General features: G+C 39.9%; 3 protein-coding genes across 5 annotated transcripts; 1 reads left to right on the top strand and 2 right to left on the bottom strand.

The window, feature by feature from the left end:
* Positions 1 to 646: 646 nt before the first annotated feature.
* On the top strand, positions 647 to 4,761 carry rab19 (RAB19, member RAS oncogene family). Of its 2 annotated transcripts, none has more exons than XM_069686475.1 (5): positions 647 to 696; positions 1,224 to 1,315; positions 1,941 to 2,129; positions 2,591 to 2,774; positions 4,137 to 4,761. In XM_069686475.1, exons 2-5 carry the CDS (start codon positions 1,265 to 1,267, stop codon positions 4,409 to 4,411), a joined length of 699 nt encoding a protein of 232 aa, XP_069542576.1. In that variant the 5' UTR covers positions 647 to 696; positions 1,224 to 1,264; the 3' UTR covers positions 4,412 to 4,761. The 2 variants fall into 2 exon arrangements, with proteins under 2 accessions (XP_069542576.1, XP_069542577.1); XM_069686476.1 differs by lacking the exon at positions 647 to 696 and adding an exon at positions 1,072 to 1,088.
* Positions 4,762 to 5,792: 1,031 nt separating this feature from the next.
* On the bottom strand, positions 5,793 to 9,191 carry hdhd5 (haloacid dehalogenase like hydrolase domain containing 5). Of its 2 annotated transcripts, none has more exons than XM_069686837.1 (8): positions 8,980 to 9,191; positions 8,318 to 8,533; positions 8,110 to 8,222; positions 7,539 to 7,632; positions 7,413 to 7,446; positions 7,143 to 7,317; positions 6,850 to 7,038; positions 5,793 to 6,655 (listed from the first exon to the last, which is right to left on the bottom strand). In XM_069686837.1, exons 1-8 carry the CDS (start codon positions 9,088 to 9,090, stop codon positions 6,250 to 6,252), a joined length of 1,338 nt encoding a protein of 445 aa, XP_069542938.1. In that variant the 5' UTR covers positions 9,091 to 9,191; the 3' UTR covers positions 5,793 to 6,249. The 2 variants fall into 2 exon arrangements, with proteins under 2 accessions (XP_069542938.1, XP_069542939.1); XM_069686838.1 differs by having other exon boundaries at positions 8,318 to 8,521.
* A 1,286-nt stretch (positions 9,192 to 10,477) lies between these two features.
* Positions 10,478 to 15,012, bottom strand: ccdc77 (coiled-coil domain containing 77). The gene is made up of 12 exons (XM_069687004.1): positions 14,992 to 15,012; positions 14,163 to 14,210; positions 13,524 to 13,710; positions 13,278 to 13,420; positions 12,918 to 13,014; positions 12,589 to 12,679; positions 12,207 to 12,298; positions 11,881 to 12,029; positions 11,431 to 11,695; positions 11,188 to 11,313; positions 10,904 to 11,056; positions 10,478 to 10,720 (listed from the first exon to the last, which is right to left on the bottom strand). The coding sequence occupies exons 2-12, from the start codon at positions 14,195 to 14,197 to the stop codon at positions 10,574 to 10,576; spliced, it is 1,485 nt and encodes a 494-aa protein (XP_069543105.1). The 5' UTR covers positions 14,198 to 14,210; positions 14,992 to 15,012; the 3' UTR covers positions 10,478 to 10,573.
* Between the last annotated feature and the right edge of the window lie 967 nt (positions 15,013 to 15,979).

Genomic DNA, 15,979 nt, shown 5'->3' with positions numbered 1-15,979 from the left:
AGAGGACTTGAGAGAGAGAGAGAGAGAGAGAGAGAGAGGAGTTGATTTTCTGTTCTCTTTTAAAAAGACATGTATATTTTGGTTTGTTATATATTTGGTTTTACACTGGAGCGATTTTGTAACAAGGCACTAGCTCAAAATTGTTTGTACGTAGGCATGTACGAATAATACATTACAATAATTAAGAATTTTCACATGATTTCACAAAGTGTTTTCATTTTCTTCTGATTCATACGTCATCTCTCATAGCATAATTATGTCCAGCTCAAATGCTGTCGTAGCTAGACATATAAAAGCCTGTAGTCCATTTAGTTTAGTGCTTAAATCAATCAATGAATTTGCCAATCAAAATAAATTAAAGCTCTTTTGCCCCCTTCTCATCTATTTGTGCCACCACAAAAAGATCAACAAAAGCCTACTCTATTGTATTTAATGAGGCATCAACCACACACAACCACACAGCAGAAAGAAGGTGGCTGGTGGTCACGGCCAAAGATAGACCCCGCTTGGTCAAGTGTCCCTCACACTCACACATTGTTCTGTGTCCAGCTGTGCCTTGTTCTTCTGTGGGCTGAGATGACGACAGAAACGAGTGAGGGGGTGGAGAGAGAGAAAGAGAGAGACTGATTGAGATTCAGAGCAGTATGTTCACTCTGTGTTAACATCTCACTGTGATATCCATGTGTGCTGCCTGAGGTAAAATGATTTCTGTTACGTTTATGTATAATTAACCTGTCTTTAACTAAATCCTTTTAATGTGTGCTGTGTTTTGTTCTTGCTCATTATTCGCCTCACCCCTCTGTTGTCTGACTGCTGTGGAATGTGTTTTTTGACAGGAGACAGTGAGGGGGCTAGCAGTGAAGGGGGGGTTCTTAAATGTAGAAAAAACAATTCTAGGGTCCAAAGGTGAGCTTTTAAGACAAAGACGTCAAGTGTTTACATTCTGTTAAGAGTAGTTACAATGCGGTTTGTTCAGCGGTGTTTGCACACTGAGCCTTTAAAGCCAAACCTGCCTAAAGACAGAAGGTTGTGTTCAAAGTCAGCCTCCAGCTATTTGGCTCTCTGTGAACCTCCCACTCGGAACAATGGTAAGTTTCAACTAGTTAGTAATAAAACCAACTGCAGCTCAGCATGTTGAAAAATATTTAATCCTATCACATATTTATGACAAGAGACAAAGGTAATCATGTTTCAGGGCATTGAGTTTTCTTTGTTTCCTTCAGGTATTTTATTTTAGCCTAAATCAGAAAGTCCATATCCCAGGATGCAGTGGTGCCGGTGGGCTGGCAGTTGGAGGTCACACCTGCAAAGACAGGTAGGAGGCGTGTCTCATTGTCTCAGAGTGAAAGCGAGGGTGGGACAGGTGTAGAGGGCAGGACGAGTGACAGTCTAAAGTGCAGAAAAACACACTACACTTGTCTTCTAAGACTTCAGCAACGTGGCTGAAAGTAAAGCGTCATGAAGACAAGAACCGGATGAAGAGGTGACTTAAAGGAGTTTAAATCCTCTGCTATGGGATAATTACGATGATGGAGAGTTTTTTTCTTTTGTTTGCTTACTTATTACAGCATGTGAGTGAGGTTAAGAATGACAAAAGAAACAGCTGGTTGGAATAAAAACTGGACCTCAAATTTAGATTAATCAGAATTTACTTTTACTTTTATTTTACTATTTACTTTTTTAACACTATCTGGGACGCCTTTACCTGTGGATTACACATATTCACCTGGAACCACATGAACTGCTATAAAACACCTGCTATAAATCTGGGTTTCCACTTTTTTCTGACAAGGATATGACCACTGTTTCTATAAAGGTCTGACTTATTGACACAACTTGGAAGGAACCAGTTCTGTTGCATAGAGACACAGACGTCCTGGATCTGGTGCTCCAGCCTCAAAAGTGTGTTTTGTGTTTACCCTCCTCTCTTCACCATGCAGTCTGCAGGGCTGGAGACTGAGGACTCTTTCGACTTTCTCTTTAAAATCATCCTAGTCGGGGACTCGGATGTGGGGAAGACTTGTGTGGTCCAGAGATTCAAGTCTGGCCTCTTCATAGAAAAGCAGCAGAACACCATCGGGGTCGACTTCACTGTTCGTACACTGGACATTGATGGCAAGAGGGTGAAGGTACGTGTCCTTTTTTAACTTTCTTTTTATTCATTAAGAAGTTATTTTCCTCGCCTCATCTCAGTTCACAGCTTATAAACGTACATTTTTATGATCGTATCCGTGATTATAGATACATTTCCATGTAGTAGCGAAATAGACGCATGGGAGATGTGTCCGTGTATTTACTCTTAAAGTAAACTTTACATTAATTTTATATTTTAGTTAACCCGTCTCTTCCTTCACAAAAAGATGCAAATGGTATCACCTGTTTATTAGCTGTGTGGGTGTGTCAATTTCTAAACTGTATGTCTTATTATGCTAATCAGACTGGAGTTTTGAACACACAAGCCTTATTAAACAAGGACTGATCACTATTAGCGTGTCTCAGTACTTTAAGCAATATGCTTTAGAGACACTTTATCCACGCTCTTTAACTATTTAAGTCATGTTGGGTGGACTTGTGTTTTGTGTTGCTGCAGATGCAGGTGTGGGACACAGCTGGACAGGAGCGTTTCCGCACCATAACTCAAAGCTACTACCGCAGCGCCCACGGGGCCATGGTGGCCTATGACATCACACGACGCTCCACTTTTGAGTCCGTTTCCCACTGGATCAGGGAGGTGGAGCAGTATGGAGCCGCCGGCGTGGTGCTGATACTCATTGGTAAGCAGAGTGAAAAGAAGAGGTTTCATGTGTGTCATTAAACCACATAAAGTAATACATATTCTAATGCTGTAGCTGTAGCTATGAAGAGCAAGTTAAGGACACAATTCTGTGTAGTAGTTTAAGACCTTAAATTATGTATTTAACACTCTGAATGATGAAAATGTTGATGTATGTATGAACACTTACGTTTCATACAAGACATATTGAGTTTAGGCAGATTAAGGCAGATAATATTTAGGCTAGGTCACAAGCTGGACTGGGAAACCACTTATCTTTTAATATAAACTATCTGCTTTATTTTCTCTGCTCGCTTGCTTACTCATTAAATTATGTATTTAGACTTGGCAGCAGAGGTTCAGGTTTTATAGCTGAATACAATTATATTAATATATATAAAAGATGGTTGAACTGAAGTGTTTCCCGTGCAGTTGGATGTCACAGTAGTTAACAGGTTATTGTGACAGTAAATACACTGAAGACCAGCCTCAAAACAATCTTGAAGCTTTCTTCTTATTTGTGTGATTATATTTATGTAGATGTATTGTTATAGACTAAACAAATTGTCCATCAATCAACAACAAAAAAAAAAGAACTTTTTTTAACTTTAAAATAACTGATGATATTGACTTGTAGTGGGGAGAATGGGCCTCTTTAATTTTCCTTCTGTGCCCTTAACGCCTGCACTATTTTACATCTTCTCCCTCTACGGACATCGTGTTAGAGGCAAAGAAGCCGGATGTTTTCAAGTGCTGCTCATGGTCGATTCATGTTGGGTCTCTTGAGATAACTTTGGTTATGATGTGGAGCTATACAAATAATAATTGATTGATAATAACATTTAAAAGAGTGACAGAGCAATTGGCGAACGAGAGTTAATATTGTAAATGTATCAGTAAGTCTGAAACTTTGGAGACATAAATCTCACATACCAATTCTTACATAATTTTGCTGTAATATATTTTTCAAACACATTGTTAAACATGATCTCGTCTCATTTCCCCATGTGAAAAAATGATGCATCTTTTACGCATATGATGGTTAAACCAAGTATTTTAAGATTCACACTATTGGTTGGAGAAAATGAGCAGTATGTAAAGTTTGTCACATTGAGCTCAAGCAAAGTCAAAGAGGCTTTTTTCACAATTTTAAAGAAATTTTATCTACAAAATAATTTCTTAAGATAAGTTAGATTCTGATGATCAAGATATTTTTTGTTTCTGCACTTTTTAAGTGCTTATTCCCTTTTATATTGTTGACCTGTTATCTGGAAGGTGCTCAGCGTTTTCCTTTCAGTCTCTGATATTGTAGCATATATGTTTCCATTTTTGCTCTCACTTCCTGTTTTGTTCATACCTGCAGGTAATAAGTCCGACCTCCACGCTCAGAGGCAGGTGTTGTTCGAGGACGCGTGCACCCTGGCAGAAAACAACAGCGTCCTGGCCGCTCTGGAAACATCAGCCAAGGAGGCGCAGAACGTGGAGGCGGCCTTCACCCTCATGGCCCGGGAGCTGCTGGCGCGCAACGGGATGGCCATCACAGACGAGCTTTCCCAAGATTCACCTCAATTTGTGTTGAGCAACAGCTCCCACCCGGTCAATGGCACCGAGTCTTCGGATAAAAAGTGTGGGTGCTGAGCGGACTGAGGGGAGGACATAGCATTTGAGACTTGTTTGAAAAGGTGGTTGCAGCCTGAAGAGTGTATGAAAAGTTCCTCTATGTATGTTGTAATGTGAGTGAATATAAGTTTTGTACATGTTTTCACTTTTACTATTTATACAGTTAGTCGACACAGGTTGTTAACAAACATATTGTAATCTTCCTCTGAGGATAACTGTTGCTGAATGTGAATGTGACTGAGCACACATGAGCATACACAATATTACTTGACAAGCAGCATTTTGTGTCTTCATCCTTTTTAATGCTCTTTCATACAGTATGGCTTTTACAGTGCATTTCCAGAGATCCACAGTTTTAACCTGCATATTAAGTCACCTGCTCATCAGACATCGATAAACCTTTTACTTACAAACACAACAAACTGAAACCTCATGGAATGTATACTGCCACTGCGATCGTTATTACATCTTTCTCTCCTATAAAAGTCTTCATAACAGACATTCACATAAACCATTTGAAATATATTCATATCTAAAACCCCTTGAAAGTAAAAATAACACCTACTTAATTGCTGTTGAAACTTTAGTACCTCGTATAATGCCACGAAATCGTTCTAAAAATGACTCTACTCTTAAATGAGGCTAAAAGACAAAGTGGTGAGGTACTTTAAAACAGAAATCAGGCGACTACATCTCATCTGTAATAGTGGTTACACATTCAACACAGCTTAAAAACAAACCAAATTGAAATATGACATGCTGTTAAAACAAACAACAAAACATGAGACCTGCTGGGGAGGCTTGGAGTTTGTGGGGTATATTTTGTAAAGGCAAATTGACCAAGGTAGGTAGACTGTTGTGCAAAGAAGAAAACAGTACTTAAAGCTCCTGTGAGGAGTTTTTCACTGCTCATGAAATACAGTGAAATTAATTCTGATGACTCTGTAAGACCCACAAAAGCAAACCAGACCATCAGTGACAAGATTGATTATTTCTATATAGTTCTTTTTAATGCCTGAAACTGCTGGCGGGGGGTAGGTGTCAGGGGGTAGGTGCCTTTGTTTAAATTTTCCAGGGCAAAAATCTACTGACTGTTAAAGAAAGAAGGACAAGTTTTTTTTGTTAAAAAATCACCACTTAATCATGTGCAGGACAAAAACAGCAAAGATATAAGAGGTATGGCTTTGTCCACAGGGGGCGCCAAAATCAACACAAACCGAAAGTTCCTCACAGGAGTAAACAAATTCAGCGTGAAGTTAATCCCTTCGTCCAACACCTACCCCCCGGCAGCACTTTCAGGCCTTAAAAATAACTATATAGAAATTACCAATCTTGTCACTGATGGTCTGGTTTGCTTTTGCAGCTCATAAAGAGTAATCTGAATTAATTTCAGTCTGTTTCATAACCTGCGAAAAATTCCTCAAAGGGGCTTTAATGTGGAAGGTATTTGTTGCAAATGAGTAGTTTAGAGATCAGTCTGAAAGTAATCATGCTTCAGGTGTAACTATGTTTTAACTCATCCAACTTAACATTAACTTACAGATGATGTATATAAGTCTGAGTGCAGTAAAAATGCACCAAACACCAAGACATGTGCGTCAAAAAAGAGAAACAACAAACAATGGCAAGAAAGGACACGTGCCACTTGTTGAAACACCACCCTGCATGACCGACTTGAAATGTGTAACTTCTTATGTTTAGTGTTAAAGCTGCATATTGTTTCCTTGGCACTTTTTAAACTCTCTAATAACTAGCCACAGTAACAGCTACATCTCCCCTGTGATAACCAGAAAGATAAACACACTGCTACTACCAGTTAAAGGCTGTTAGATGAAGCCAGACTCGATCCCCTCATCCTACTCCAGAGGCCAGCCTTCCTGCTGAAACACCAGCTCCACCGCCTCCTTCACATCCTGCACCACGAAGGACGGCTGCGTGAGGGTGGGGTCGAAGCGGAAGTCCCTGTGGCCGTGGAAGATGCGCTGCTCGGTGACGGTGTGCGTTGGATCTGGGGGAAGATCCTCCTGGTCTCTGCTGTACACTCCTGTGCACACCAGGATGGAGCTGCACCCATCGGGGAGATCCTCCACGGCCCCGTACGCACCTGATGCTCCGCCGAGTTCTGTTGATGTCATTTTAGGGGCGTCATCAACAGTTTCTGCTCCACCACCTTTTGCCTGCAACTGGGCCTTGGTGCGGCGAGAAGCCCGGAGGTAGTGGTTGTAGAGGTTGGCGCCGTATATGTCAGCCATGGGGTTATCACTGTGAGAAGGGACAGCAACACATTCAAAGGAGCTTTTACTTAAACTACACTGTTTTGTGTTGGTCCATTACATACAATAAAATCCATTTTATTTGCAGTTCTGGCATTAAAACATGGAAGAGTTATAGGGGGGTGAATACTTATACTTACAAGGCCCTGTAAATTGCATGATTGTCAAATTTGAGTCACTCACCCTATAGCATACAACCTCTTCACAGGTGAGGTCCAGCCGAGCGCCTCAGCCTGCTGTCTGATCAGCAGCTCGGCGTAGTTATAAGTCACCACACTGGGTTTACCGATCAGAGCCTCGTACTTCAGATCGTAGCCCGTCACCTTTTTATACAGGCTCTCTAAGCACACCAGGAACATACCGTGACCGAACCTATGAGACAGGGACATGAATAGTACTGTAGTGATGTACACAGCTTTTAATACTGTTTCAGCATGTCACGTACAGTCTTGTGTTTTTTTAAAATCATACTGTACCTGGGATTCTTGGCCTCGGCCATCCACAGCAGGTCCATGTTACAGGCCAGGACGGGGATATGAGGGTACTGCATCGAATTCCAGTTATTGTCAGGGTTTCCATTAGTTAGCAGCACATCAACGATGAGCTGGAGGTTCGTCTCCCATCTGATTGGCTCACCGAATAAGATGACAGCTGTAGCAAACAGGCAAACAAGGAAAGGATATAAAAAAACAGCTTTAACTGCATTACATTTACAGCTGTAATGTTAATGGTGAATGGAAACATACCGTCTATTGGCGGTAAGCCTTTGGTAGGTGGAATCTGTGTAGACAAGTTAAACACACTTGGTAAGATGTCTAACTAATCTATAACTGAACATACACTCATAAAGTTTCAAATGAAAAGGTACTTACACTGTCTTTGGGCCTTCTGTTGTGATCAACAACATCTAGAAGAGGATATGCCTCTCTGAGCATGTCTATAGTAACAACATCCTGAAAGCCCAAGCTGAGGTTTTTGTGGGTTAAAGTAAACAGAGAGTTACAAAACACATAAGAAATTCTCATTACAAAAATGCTGCAATCTTTCAGTTGTGTTAGGAATTTGGCAATGGTCTCCTATCATTTGTTTCCTCAGGTATAAATGTCTATATTTGTTTGGATATGAGTTTATTAATCACTGGACTATTCTTGAGAAAACCTTGCTCGCTGAAATAAACAAGTAGAATTAAACCAAAGGCCTGACATAGCTACATGTTGACATGAACTAATGACTAAAATAAGCCCCTACTAAACTATAATAACCAATACAGTAAGAAAGAAAGCTGTGTAAGGGCATCAATGAGACAGTTCGGCAGTAAAGGGAACAAAGAGTTCAAAGATTAAATACTGATAACAAAATGGAACCTGAACAAACAGAACATGCACATTTTTAACATCCAGAGGGAGTGAGGAGACCAGAGTCCTTGAATTTAAGACAGGATACTTGTGAGCGACCTCCTCCACAGGACCCTGTCCCGACACCAGCACACGCATTTTGTGGAACTGAGTAAACATCCGCAAAGGACTGTGGGACAGCATTACCTGGTCTGGAGACACCTGAAAACAAAGGGAGTTCAGAGAAAAGGGTTGATTTAGAAAGAAAAAAGCAAGCAGAGGAACTCGAAATGTGATTCAAAAGGTGTCTAGTTTACCTCCACGTCTAGCAGATGTGACAGATGCTCAGCTTTGGTTTGCCTCATGCAGTTCCCAGCATTGGTAACAAACACCACAGGCACCTTGTACTTCCCGTTGCGGTCCACCAGGTTCCTGAAGCACTGCTTGGCAGCAGGGATCGGTGTCCTGCCCCGAACCAGGACCCCATCGATGTCAAAGAGGAGCCCAAAGGAGTTGGGGTGCTGTGGAGGACGCTGGGCCAGAGAGAGGGGGCATGTGCAATTTGAAAACATGGAGTTGTTCATTAACTTTCTGTCATACTACAGGCCTGACATAATCTCCTCACTTCAAACACGGTGACCTGGGTGAGACTCTTTTATCCCAGTAGTATAAAAAGTTCACAGCACAGTTTTATTGGAGAAGTTAACTCACTGATGAGTGATCTCGATGAATAACATGGTAATAACTGTGGTAGTAAATGTACTTCCACCCACAATTGGCGTGTGCTGTGATTAGCGTCAGCTTGGTGCTCAATGAGTTTCTGTCCTGCTAAGTCATTTTTTGTGCACTTTAACAATAAAATATAGTACAAGAGCCACCAGCCAAATTTTAAAAGACTAAAATTGCATGCTCTATTCTTCACTGTTTTTATTCACCACCACTTTAATTCACACAAAGTTTGAATAAAGTATCCACTTACACTGCTAAAATTTCGTGTTGTTGACGGCGAGGTTGTTACTTGTTTTGCTGCTCCCTCACAGCTTGATTTCAGCAGCTTCCAGCCAGTTTTCAGAGACCTTATTCTCTGCATTTCTCCAGGCACTTGAGTGTAAAAGCCAGCAGGTAAACAACAATGTAAGACAGAGCTGAGCTATCTTTAGCCTGGCTAACAGTAACTGCCAACTTTAGCAAATCTGGAGACTAAACAAATGGGTCATGGTTCCTCAATCACTGAGAGTCAATACTCAACTCTGCGTTATCTCGTCATGCTGTTGGTTAAACCGCTATCATTCACTACACGTTGCAGAACATGTATCTCTAATGACAACGAATGAGCATGCGCAAATCCGCAAGCGACGTATATAACTTCCGGGTACAACATTACGCCCCTTTATACATTATTGAGCCACTGTTAGTTACTTTTTTGTAGAAGTGAAACTTACCACTCCCTTAAATCTGTAAATTTGAAACTTAAAAAAAGGTCTGGGGGCATTGTTGTTCTACAGCATTACCCACTCTTTTTCATTCATGCTTTTATTTGCTTATCTTTAGAAACTTTAGGAAAGAAATGTTTGGACAGATTTGAACATGTTAAATATATACCTGCTCATAAAAACAGACAGCCGTATCTTGCTTTGTTTTTTCAAATGAAAACTTAACAGAATGTTATTAACAATTTTAAAAGATTGTTTCAGAGCAATGGATTACAAAAGAGAGGGAGGTCACATAGACTTTGACTACTTTAAACTTTCTTTCTTTAATAAATAGATATGTTAAATATATATATGTTAATATTTACAATTAAGTTAGGCAGATAGTTATAGTCATGCATATTTTACTGCATAATAATATCTGCAATACAATAATAATATAATACTGCAATAATTATGCTGTGTATGATGATTACAATTAATTTTTTTAATTATCTTTTAACTTTAACTAAGTTTTACTTAACTAAGTATTTTTGAACTGATGAAAGTGCTGCCAGTTGTTACAGGCAATTATTCATGGACAGTACCGTGATACTATGCTGTAATGATATGATAAAATAATTCACTAGTTCATTTTTTGTAACAAAAGTTGTTAGTCCAAAAAAATGTACTTAGTTTTAACATAACAATGAATGAAGATGATAAAAAGGGTATATTGATGGGATAACATTTTGACTCCTGTAATCTGAGCTGCATCTCTTCTGAGTGGAACAAATAAGCATTGTAGGCAAATGTAAATAATAACATCAACAATGGCTTAATTAGCATTAAGGCACTTTAATTTTAGGCTCCTGGTACTGTGCATTCTAGCTCACTCGTACATCTGACCCTGACTCCATAATGACAAGTCAAACATCTGCATAGAAAAACATCTATTACTAATTGCATAGTTCTTACTGTAAATCATTGTTTACCAATTTAAAATCATTGTTGTAAAATATCTTTATTAGTCAAAAGTACAAAATAGATAAAACATTCACTCTTGAAACAGAAATAATCACAGCAGCACAGACATACACGACAAACAATCAACCTCACACTGGTTCTCTCCTTAGGAGGACGCAGGGCATCACAGTCCATTCCTCAGCTAATTCTCAGCTCATTTTCCAGTCCATAGATCTTAGCCTTCAGCGCCATCAGCTCACCCTGAACCTTCTTTGTCCTGGTGTTGGTCTGACGTACCTCATGCAGAATGGCTAAATCCTGGTTAGGCCCAACATTCAGAGTAACCTGAAGCAGCGATTAGATTAACACAAAGTCAAAACAGTGTAAATGTTAATGATATCAGCAGTGTGGAGGGCTAGAGGCAAAAATGGGTGCACTATTTCTTAATTTTATTCACTTTCTGTAGGTAAAATATAATTAATGATCTGTTGACGTTACTTTTTTCTGTGTTTGTGATAAAAAAAATACCTTGATAAGTTGTTTTTCAACATCTTTGAATTTCTGCCTGAGGTGCTTCAGGTCCGTCTTGAAGCCCTCCACCTCCATGGCCCTCCTCTTCTCCAGCGCCTCGTACCGCTGAGTCATCAGCTGGAGACGCTTGGCCATTTTGTCTGAACGGTCCTGAACAGAGACAGAATCACAAAGTCAAAAAATATCAGCACAAAAAACTCAGGTGTTAAAGTAACAGGAACAATACACCAGAGATGTGAATAAGGTTTTTACAGACATAAGCATCAGTGTAGCTGTAGTACCTTAAATATTTCCCGGCCAACATCCCCTTCCTCTCTGATTTGGGACAGTTCTGTCTCCAAAGTAATACACTGCTCTCTGTACATCTCTGCCAGGCGGTGGGCTTGCTTCAGATCCTCCTGCAATGCCTGATCAAACAGATTCATTTAAGATAATGAACTTAGATAAAAAGAAAAAGCTTTGGTAATCTATATTAAGAAAATCAATATCTGCATTTTTCTGTTCTTGTAGAATTAAAATCTCACCTTTAGCTGCTCTTTGTGTGTCTGCTGTGACTCTGGCTGAGGCCGGGGAAGAAGCAGGGCAGTGCTGCTGCTGGGCTGCGTCGCTCGCCCCATCTCTGCACCCGCAGCAGGCCCTGTCTTCCTCAGACGGTTGTGGCATGAGTCGAGCTCCCTCAGCAGCCGGTCCTTCTCCACCATCCAGCTCTTCTCATGAGCCCGCGTTTCAAACTTTAGCTGTAGGAAATCTCTGGTGCTCTCCTGCAACAGGTTCTGGGTTCGCTGTAGCCTGAGGGGACAAATGTGTGAGGGAGTGAGAGTTAACACTGAGGTCAGGTATCTTAAAAGTGTTAAAAAATTATTTAAAAAAGGTGTAAAACAATCTTTCACAAGTGATCAACATGGAAAAGGATGATGAACAGGCCGTACAGTTGAATTAAACAAACAGTTAACAACAATAAAAAGCAGACCCACTTGTCCGTCAGAGCTGCAAGTCGCTCTGTATCTCTCTGCTGTTGTGCCTGGGCCTCCTCTGTTTTGATCCGTCGATCCTCCTGCAGAGACTCGACCTGCTCCTTGGCCAGGCGGGTCTGTTCCTCCATCTGAGCCTGCAGAGCCTCCACCTGGAACCATGAGCCGCAAAATAAAAGCCTGGTGAACACATCACTAACACTGTGACAACATTTTATCCCTTTGCTGAACACAAAGGAAAAAAAAAAATTCATATTAAGGGGGTATGTAGGTATGTAACACATAAATCAAATGTCCTGCATTTAGAAAGAGAAGACTCTCAGACCCACCTGTAGTAGCAGTGTCTGGTTATCACTCTTGTATTGTTCCAGGCTCTCACCATTTACCCCGTCTGATGATTTTGCTCTCCTGCTGCTCTCTGCTTAGTAAGACATGGAAGAAAAGAGGCATAGCGATTATTTTCTCTTTTGCTAAATTATGATGAGCTCACTTTTATAAACTCAAAAGAAAAATAGATTTCTGTAAACAGAACCCAGGTTCTAATATTGTCTTCACTTATTATAGCAGGTGTGTTACGTCACCACGGCAGTGTTGATGTCCTGATTAAAAAACAGACGACTTATAATGATATCAACACCATTATTAACCTATTAGAATAAAAAAAAAACCAATAAATGTAAAAAAGGCATTTGCAAAAAATAATTTTCAAACCTCTTCTGGTCGCATCAGGTCTTAACTTTGTCGGCCTGAGATTGAGATTATCCTCTGATCTGGACTCAGCAGTCCTCTGTGTGACAGTAACCTAAAACACAGACATTAGACCTCATTAAAATATGATTCAAATTTGTGTTAATCCACATAGGAGCAAAGAAGGTAAAGTACTTGAAGTACATTTAAATATATATATACATGTAAAACCTTTGCGTAAAATTCTGTGGAGAAATACGAGCAGTTAGAGGTAGAAGTCATGCCTTTATGTCGTATGTGTTTGAAAAGACATCTGCAGTGAGAGTAGTCTATTATGAAGTGAACCTGTGTACCTTGTGAGGGGGCTCCCGGTGGAAATATGTGATCTCTCCTGCATCAGGACCCACCAGGGCAAGAAGGTGCTGGATTTTCTTCCTGTCTTCCAACTCTCTGTACAACAGTGAGTAGATGGTTACATACTGTAGGTATACAGAAGTGCAAGGGAAGAACAATGGCAATACAAAACTGACAACACAAATAATACTGTATAGCGTATGACCAATCCCAGCCAGTCAGACAGCCCAGTAACCTTTAACTATTAACATTCAATAGTTACATTGATGATGGCTCCATTCCATTTAGTGTCCCAGAAAGCCCTGTCAGTGCCAGTGAAATATCTTCTGTGAATTCATCATCATTTAACTTGAACCCACCTGATCTTTAGTCTGTCGTTTTCTGCATAAAGCCGCAGTGACTGTTCTCTCTCTTGGAAAAGGTAAACCTGCATGTCACTCAGAGCGTTCTGCAGCTCTGCGATCTCTCCCTCTCGCTGTCGTACCTCCCACTGCAGCTTGTGCTGGGAGGCGACCAGGGAAAAAGAGATGACAAGTTAAAACAGACAAATAAACTCTGACATACCTAACGAGCACCGTCATATAAAACTACTTCCTGTGTCTCACCTGGTCCTCTGTGATGCCTCTGTACTTCTCTAGCATCTGCAGCAGCTCCTCATGTTCCCCATCAAACTGGGCTATCTTCTCTCTGTAGAACTCCAGCAGCTCCCTAGATGGTCGCAGGTACGCCAGCCGCTGGTGGATAGGGGGTAGTGGGGAATCAGGTTCTCGACCAGGAGTACGAATGTTGGTTCTGTTGGAAAAGAGAAAGAATTTCTTGGCCATTGTGGAAAAAGGCACTGTATACCAATCAACTCTTATGTTCATAATTCAGTGCATATTACATTTCAGACCCTTCAATGCTGGCTCTGTGTATACTGTAGCCAAAACTATAAAGCCTGCTGTGTGTTTTACCTAAATAAAATCACATATAACATTTTACCCTGCACATAGTACATGTCAGCATAAAGAGATGACATTTATTTTTTAAGATTATTTTTTGGGCTTTTGCCTTAATTTACATGATAGCTGAAGAGAGACAGGAAAGACCAGACCAGGAGTCGATCCTGCAATCAGTGCGGCGAGGACTGTAGCCTCTGTACATGGGGCGCCTGCTCTACCAACTTTAAGAGAAGACTAAATCCATATGGACTGCAACTCAGTGGCACAAAGTCTGTTCTTCTCTGTGTGTAGAGATCATCTTACCTGTGTGGTGTTGCATCTTTTGTTGGCGATGCCATCCCGGTACAAAAACTGAAAACAGAGTAAAACAGAAAAACCATGGCTGTCATCAACACTGCTAAAATGGACTGTTGTTACAGGTCTAACATTCACATACTTTCTGGGGCCAATTTATAACGAGGCTACACAGCTTTGTCAAGCAAGGTACAGGGGTCAGCAGTGGCCAGCTTTACTGTACATGTTAATAAAGATATGTTAACTTGAGGAGCCCTGTGAGAAATTGTGTATTTTCTAAATAATTACATATTCAGGACTCTGTTCAAGACTGTTGCAATCTTTTAATGATTTTCATGCTGTGTCAGGATTACTACCATCAATCAATCACTATCAAGGTCCATGGCACTACGTTACATTATTGTAGTAATTCAAGCATTAATAGCTATAAGTTTATAAGATAGTTGTCTTGTACTTCAGTTACCATGGGTTGGGCGCCAGGGGGAGCAGGACGTTTGAAAGCACAGTCAGTCTACCATTTATAAGAGTATACACATCTTGAAGTCTTTGAGTACATATTCAGCATTAAGAAAACTCGACTGAGGGTACATTGAAAGCTCAGGAGATGAATTTAATGAACTTCTCAATTCCAGTTGCAAAGCATAAAGTTAAATCAAAAACGTTTGTTTGTTTTCCATGATAACGTCAACATTATAGCTGCTTACAGGGTAAACTTCAGATTTAGCAAATAACGTAGCACATAAAAGTAAAAATAAATAACGCTAAAACAAGTTAAACTCTGGCGTTTTTTGAGAACATTATAACATTTTACTCATTGTCACAGTTTTAGGAGACTCACAGCTCTTTGGTGGTCAGGGAAGCGATGTGGTTCGTTGTTGCTACCAAGCTTTTAAATCCCGGAAGTGACGCACCTTTGTCTTCTTCGTGAGAAACTGGAGCGCAGATGGAATTATACTTCGCCAACTAGCGGCAGGTGAGGCTACTGCGTCCACACTACAGTGAGGTTTACTTGTGGAGTGTCATGAAACAAATACTTAGACAAAGACGTCATTATTTATAACAGTATATCAGTTTTGTGCAGGAAGTAATAGGTTTTTATTTGGAATGAAAATAACAGTCAACCTGACTGACTACTTTTTTGTTTCAAGAGAATTCTGTGTTTGAAATGTGTATGTGATCAAGATATTTTTTTAGTTTAACGCGCCTAAATAACTATCGACAAAATGCAACAAACAAAAAGCTTATTAGAGCAGAGTTTTTTTGTTTCATATTATATCATACAAATTCAATTAAATGCATGTATGTACAAACTTCTGTTATAATTTATTAACATATTATTTAGTAGTGTGACAACTATGATAGTTATACTTGACATGTCCAAATTCTTAATAATTAATATGACCATATATTTCAATGTATGTACGATTAAGAATCTTTTAATTTGTTTCAACAAATAAGAGAGGAATTAAGGCAGTGCATAGAAAGTCACTTTATATTGGACCTTAAGTGAGCAATTGTGCATGTATTGTACCACAAGGTACACATCAATATACATTTAGGGTATTCTGGAAATGTTATGGCTAATTATAATTCACTTTAACAACTTGAGTGATATATGTGCACACATACTAATCATATGTCAAAAAATGCCAAATGTTACTAAATTATTAAATTCCAAAGTGGTACATAATTATCTGGCTGACTGAAAAATGAAAGAGATTGAATTCCCATCACTATAACGCAGCTGTCGAAAGTTTAGTCAAGTTTTCAAAAAAACAGAAGATTACAAGAAGATAACGTTTACACCTTCAAAGTAAAGGCCGTAG

The sequence above is a fragment of the Semicossyphus pulcher genome, unplaced genomic scaffold (assembly GCF_022749685.1).
Source record: "Semicossyphus pulcher isolate SPU_LCO1_2020_fin unplaced genomic scaffold, fSemPul1.0.p SCAF_8, whole genome shotgun sequence".
NCBI classification, from domain to species: Eukaryota; Metazoa; Chordata; class Actinopteri; order Labriformes; family Labridae; genus Semicossyphus; species Semicossyphus pulcher.
The sequence above is the reverse complement of the archived record's forward strand: the minus strand, read 5'-3'. Positions and strand labels throughout refer to the sequence as shown.